The 6,943-nt window shown below is 37.3% G+C and overlaps 1 protein-coding gene across 32 annotated transcripts in view; it reads left to right on the plus strand.

Moving 5' to 3' along the window:
* Nucleotides 1–2,753, plus strand: part of TCF7L2 (transcription factor 7 like 2) — a 253,422-nt gene extending 250,669 nt beyond the window's left edge. For 17 of the 32 annotated variants that reach the window (XM_044439037.1, XM_044438918.1, XM_044438902.1 and 14 more), the window contains one exon: nucleotides 555–2,753. In XM_044439037.1, the coding sequence (XP_044294972.1) occupies nucleotides 555–993 (439 nt within the window). In that variant the 3' untranslated portion in view covers nucleotides 994–2,753. The remainder of the gene's footprint in view (nucleotides 1–554) is intronic. The other 15 variants (XM_044439062.1, XM_044439103.1, XM_044439069.1 and 12 more) reach the window with 2 other exon arrangements.
* Nucleotides 2,754–6,943: the final 4,190 nt, after the last annotated feature.

Raw genomic sequence — 6,943 nt, forward strand, 5'->3', positions numbered from 1 at the left:
TTTTCTTCATTCCTCACTGTTATTCTTCCGCTCACTCTCTTTCTCTCTCTTCTTTTTTTTTCCTACGTGACATTGATTTTTTTTTTCAAATGGTGTGGTTCTAAACAGAATCAAACAGGCCTGGTAGATCTTCGACTACAGTTTGTCGCAATGGTGGAGTCTCTTCAAAGACAGGCAGGGAGTCACTGAAAGAGGGCTCCAGAATCAGTCTTTCAGAATGTTTGGTATTAACTGAGAAAGTATCTGTCATGTTTTTATAGGAGAAAGTAAACAGTGCAGAATAAATTCACTTGATGCTTGGAGAACATGGAACTTTAAAAAAAATCTAATTGCCTAAATGGGACAAAGAGCAAATTCCTCTAGTTAGCAGAAAGACAGATTCCTTGCAGCATTTATTGTCCAGAGGCAACCAGCACCAATGTCATAAGTGCAGTGGGTGTGGTTAAAGCAGGGCAGCACAGCTTGGTGATGGCTTTCTAGTTTCGGACTACTTTTTAAATTTTCCACTAGCTTCTTTGCCCTTTATTCACAGAACACTCTCTCCCTATTTCTAGGAGAAAAAAAAAGTGCGTTCGCTACATACAAGGTGAAGGCAGCTGCGTCAGCCCACCCTCTTCAGATGGAAGCCTACTAGACTCTCCTCCGTCTTCTCCCAACATGCTAGCCTCCCCCACAAGAGACTCAAAACCACAGACTGAACAAACCCAACCTCTCTCACTCACATTGAAACCCGACCCACTGGCACACCTCTCCATGATGCCACCACCACCATCCTCTCTAGTCCTGACCGAAAGCTCCACTAGCAAACCCGGTGGTCTGCCTGCTAGTAATTGTCAGAATGGGGCACTGGACCATCCGTCTGCCTCTTTACAGCAGTCAGCACCCTCTTCCTCTTCATTAGCACAACCGTCAACATCCTCTTTGCATTCCCACAATTCTTTGACTGGGACACAGCCTCAGCCACTGTCACTCGTAACCAAGTCGTTAGAATAGCTTTAGCCTTGTGTAGCCCTTTTAATTTGTATTTTGTGTGTGTGTGTTGATTTTTTTTTCACTTTTGTTTGTATTTTTTTAAAAATTGGTGCCATATGGCTGGCTACATTAGTTGATGTCTATCGAGTTCATTGGTCAATATTTGACCCATTGTTATTTCATTTTTTTCCTTTTTAAATATGTAGATTGAGAAAAAAAGCCTCATGATTCTGCCAAAATTTTTATCAACAGCTGTTTAAAGTCTTTGTAGCGTTTAAAATATTATATATATATATAAATATATATATATATACATAACTGTTATGTAGTTCCAATAGCTTAGTTTCAAAGACTGATTTTAAAAATGAAAAAGAAGCAATTTTGAAGCAGCCCTTGCTGAAGGCGTTGGTTCTTTATTATTTGTATTAAATACGAGCTTGCGAACCAATCATTTTACATCTGGTTTTTAAAACTTTTTAAGGGCACAATGAATGCAGTGCCGCTAATTTTTTTTCCTTTTTTTTCCTTTGTGTGATATAACTTTTCTTGTGATGTTACTTGTTATTGTTTAAATGTACAGAAACAAAGGGTTAAAATGTGTTAATATACCTTGTTCCATGGTGTTGTTCTTTTTTGGGGGAGGGAACGCTACTCAACAATTAAAAAGTATCACAACGCTATTGGACCAGTAGTATTTATTGCTTTAGAGATTGCTTGTTGTACCTGTATGTTGTCCTTTAAAAAAATGTTTTCCTTTTTCTTTCTTGAAACGTTGTGTAAAGTTTTTTTCCCCCCTTAGTGTAAGCATCATATATAAATATATATATATAACAACTCATTTGTACAAGGTTTTTAAGTTTATATATAAATGTGTATATATATATTTTTGTTGGTTTCTTTTGTTTGTTTTAATTTCATTCTTTTTTTCCTCTGTCACATAGTTGCCACCAAATGGACATTTGCAGATGGATCAATATTGTAAAAAAAAATGCTTTAAAAGCCATTACATGAAATAAGACTTGAAAATTTAGCACAGGACTTTTTAGCAATGCTGTTGGAAAAGCAGCACTGTATCCCATTCAGAACTGCAGATGACGTTCCCTGCCACTTGTCGGCTGCGAGCAAAACTTTTATGTGCCAAAATTCTCAGTGATTTTCTCTTTTCCCTACACCTTTTTTATGCTGTATTTTTTTGTTCATCCTGTTTTGCTGTGATGTTACATAGGTAGATATGTATGTAGTTTTTAATGTCACCTATTACAGACGTGTTTGGTAGCAGAATGTCCAGAAAGCATTTAAAGATGAAGAGGTATAAACCCTAAAGGGCCAAATTCTGTATATTAGATTATTCATAAAAGGAAAAATCAGACTGCCACTTTTATGTACACTTACGACATACAGGTAGGTAGCAAACTTTAAAAAAATCCTAGGCATGTTGATGTTGCAATTTTTTAAAAAAATAAAATAAAAGATAAAACACTGTATAAAGCTGAAAAAACGTTCATCTGTTCATCCAGTGCCATTGTAGTTGACATGAAGCGATTGTAAAACTGTCTCCAGTTTTCTTCTCTGGTTTATTAAGATGCTAACTATGACATTTTTTTTGTGAATCCTTTGAATGTTTCCTAACAGTTGTGATGTTACTGTTCTGTTTTATTGCTCTTATTCCGATTTTTCATTTCTAATGGTTTGGAAGCCATTTTTGTAATGAATAAATGTCCATGCTGTACAGTATCTGTAGCATGCAGTTCTGGATTAATAAAAGCAACTTAGTATGTGCAGATAAAGACTTGCAGCTCATTTACCTACAGGCTTTATTTAATCCCCTCAACCATCTCCTTTGACCCTCACAGCTAAGGAGGCTTTCAACATGCTGCCTTTTGCATCTGTCTCATATATTTACCATATTTGTTCATAGCTTGCTGAATAAACTGTCAAAGATACTAGTTTAGTTCAGTTGGTTTCAATTTCTTGACCTTCTAACCCTGAGGATTTTCTAAAATTGTTCAAATGAAAATAATATGTGCCTGTCCCAGTAGACTGTGTTTATGAACAGAGACAGGCAATTGACTATGGCTCAGCAAAAGTGAACAATCTGAACTGATTTCAACTTCAAGTTCTTAAGTTTTTAGCCTAGAGTATGCATGGGGTCATTCAACATTTGAAAAGAACAAATTTTCTACTCTTAAGCTAGACATAGGAAACATGGAGTGCACCAGTTATATCTGGACGTCAGGTTAGACTCCCAACTCCCATGGATTGTTGGAACTATAGTTCAAAAATTTTGGACAATGTTCTTTTGCTTACCTCTGCTTTTAAAAGATCAGAAGAGGGTGCATCACAGCTCTCAAAAAGCAACTAAAAGAGAATGCATATGCATACTTCTGCTTTCCACAGCTTCTTTCACTGTGCAAAATCAGAAGAAACTTCCCAACTCCTCAGTTGGAAAATCTATAGCTTCTCAGGGATGGGTAGTGTTTAGCTTTCTAATGTAGTGTACATGTGTTCCCTTTTTGCACCACACAAAGATCAGCAGGAAAAGGAGTAAATAAGAGTACATTAAGCCATTTTCCAGCAATTCTTGAAAAGTTTGAACAATGTTGCAAGAAGTCCTTTAGGAGCCTTTCTTTCTTTTGGAATTTGGCTAGCTTTCTTTTCAGCCCTAGTTCTGCTCCTGCCTCTCAAGAAGTCCTGTTGTCCAGAGGAACAAAACAAACCTGGAAGAGTGAGTGACTACTTCCCATCTTTGATCCTTAGTTTGAAGAAAAGAAGATTTCAAGAATCATGCTAATATTGTTCATTCTGTGTTCAACAGTTAGTGTAATCATACATCTTTCTGTAGCTGTTGAATGAAGTCATTAGCTGCCCATGATAATAAAACGCTACGGAAATTTTCAGAATTACATAAATTCAGCTTCCAGTTTTGTGCATCTTTGTTCTGGTATACATTTGTCATCAGAGAAGACTATAGTGTAAGTCATTTCCAAGAGCTTTCCAACTCCCAAGTACCACAAAACAGTATAAATTCTATCAATATATGGATCATTCATTTATTCTATCATTGGCTTATTCTATCACTGTACAGGTCATTTACTGTGTTTTTAATTCAGTTTGGATACTGCATATGCATTTCATGATTTCTCAATGAAGAGAATTCTCTATACCTTTTTAAGGATTTGTAGCCAACATTCCACTTACCTAAGAAAATATGTTCTATTTGCAATATTAGAGATACTGTGTTAAAAGAAATGGAAGGAAGAAAACATCCACAAATCTCTTGCCAGAGGAAAAATTTAAGTTTTGGAGGAAGTAAAGCCTTTTCTTGCTGAAGTTTATAATGTTGTACATGTCTACTTAAAAGTAAATGCCACTGAATTTAGTAGGACTTCCAGGTAGGTATGTATGGCATTAGTCCACTATTTCAAATCAATATAGTATATTTGTTCTGCAACACTAGATAAACTGGAAGAATACAATTATAATCATCACTTACCTTTAGATTTTTCTAGTAAGAAATTACAGAAATCTACAAGCAAGTACGATCACACCCCCTATTTTCTACTGTTCTAGATGACTAGGTTAAGAAATGAAGCTAAAGCATAAAAAAGATGAACTTTACTAAAATTCTTAAAAATGCTAACTAATTGGACACATGTGGATACCTATTTTTTCCTTCAGTTCAAATGATCTTATATACTTGATTCTAATTTTGCTAACCATGGGAAAGCAAGGGCACTGAAGCTCCTGCACCCTAAACACTAAAACTTCAGTTATTTCCTCACACCCACACACACGTGTGGGTGTGAGGCTAAGAACCTTGGCTAAGAACCAAGGTTTAAAAGGCTAAGAACCTTGATTGTTAAGACCAAATGACATTCTCTGGATTCTGATGCATGCACAGCCTTGCATTCATGGGAACAAAACTAAAGCAGTGAATATCTATGCTGTTTGTTTTTATGCTTGTATTCCGTTGGTTGCTGGTAGATTCAGGATAGGCTTTTGATCTGATCTAGCTAGTTGGACCGTGTAGGCTTTTGGTCTGATCTGGCAAGCCTTTTCTGGTTCTTAGGTCAAACACACAAGTGGCAGAATCTTTTCACAGTTCTTGGAAGTGCTGCAAGCTCTGTCAAGAAGCTAGGCAAACAACTTTATCTTCTGTGGAGCCTTTGCTGGTTCCCTAGCCTACTGTCCCAGCTCTTTATTTTCTTTAGCTCTTCCCCTTTTCTGTTCCAAACACCTATTTGCTCAGAGTATTGCTTTCAAGATTATTGTATTGTCTCCAATTCTCTTAATCACCTCTGTAGTTCTTTGCTTACCATGCAGTGCCAACTTCCAGTGAGGTGCCTCCAGAGACCTCTTCAAACCCATTTCCTGTGCTGTTTTCTTACACCTCGTGTACCTACCCTTTCTTCAGGTTTCTGTTTTTCAGTTTATTGATTATTCTGCACCACTCATCCTTTAGATTATTTTCTTTCAGAAACTTCCCAGTCTTCATCCTGCCCTTCCTCTCTTGCTAGTTCTTTGTTAGATTTTAGTCTTAGACAAAATGGCAACTTCTCCTTTCTTTAAAGAATCTAGATTGTAAAATTTGTTCCTGGAAGGTTTATGAAAAATATGCCATAACACCAAACCAGCCAATCTGTTATTTTTCACTGCCACAGGGATACGGCATCATGTGACCGGGAGTTGAGGGGATCCAAACTAGAGAAATCCGAAATTCCTCCACTCCTACTTCATTCCTCTCCATCCTAGAGATCACCCCAAATATTTCAAATCTATAATTTTCATTCTGTTAAAGTGCCTGTTTCCTCCACACAAATACAAATACTAGAATTATTAAATCAGAATGTACACCTCTTTCTTAGATAATTTTCAATAAATCTATGCCTTAGTTACTGTGTTCTTTTTCAAAAGCCAGATGCACAGAGGTTAATTTGTGCTCGGTTGTCAGACACCAGTTGCAGAACAGTCAATTTAAAAGTAATAAAAAAACGGAAAGTGACTACCCCCAAAACTCCCCCCAAGGCTGCACTTTATCAAGTTACTAGAGAAAGGAGACATATTGGCTCCCCAATTTAAGTGGTTCTCTTTTGGAAGACTTGCTGCAGGTACTGTAGGCCTCTGAGAGTTGTAAAAGAATTGCACATCTGAATTAACTGTTCCACTATACGGGTGCACACATTTCACTTCCATTTACTTCTCGGCCTTTAAATTGACATGTATTCCCAACCAAAGGAATTGCACAGATACTCTCAAAAACCAAAAAGAAGTAAGACGAAAAACTTTATAGAGATAGCAAACAGACAAAGCAAATGGGATGTCATTAGTAGTTGAACTTACAACTATCCTTCCATTTATTCCATCCTATTTAACTGCCTTCCCACAGCTTGTTGACAGTTGCCATTCAAGGAAATTGGCCAGCAAGACTACACACCCCAGATGGCTGTATGAGCACACTCAGAAAAGGCCAACAAAATAATAAGGATGACGATGTTGATGATAATACAAACAAAGAAATGTTTTCACCCTTTTCTGGAGCCAACAATAGCAATAATTGCTCCCAACTGCTGCTTGGACATCAGTGAAGCAGCTGTCACTGCCAGCAGCGAAGGGGCACAGGGTTCGGCCATACTTGTAGAGCAGGTCACTAGCCAATTTCTGCAACCAACAATGCAATTGCCTTCCTAGGTCTTAACAACATGACAATCCATTAGACATCAAATCACCCCAGAACAAGCCATGGTTTGTTAGGCTATCTGGTTGCATAATAAGCCACCCTACAAGAAGCAGTCAAGATTTGCAAATTACACACAATTGATTGTCATGTCATATGAATTGGGTCATTTACAGTTATGGACACAACCTGATTTTTAAAAAACATGGAAATAATTTCTCCATCATATGCTGTCAGATGTCTGAGAATAGTGGGTGGTCTTAATCTGGCACCAAATGGATGGCTGTTGGCATTAGG

This window comes from Varanus komodoensis, unplaced genomic scaffold, assembly GCF_004798865.1.
Source record: "Varanus komodoensis strain SLA01 unplaced genomic scaffold, ASM479886v1 scaffold1, whole genome shotgun sequence".
NCBI lineage: Eukaryota > Metazoa > Chordata > Lepidosauria > Squamata > Varanidae > Varanus > Varanus komodoensis.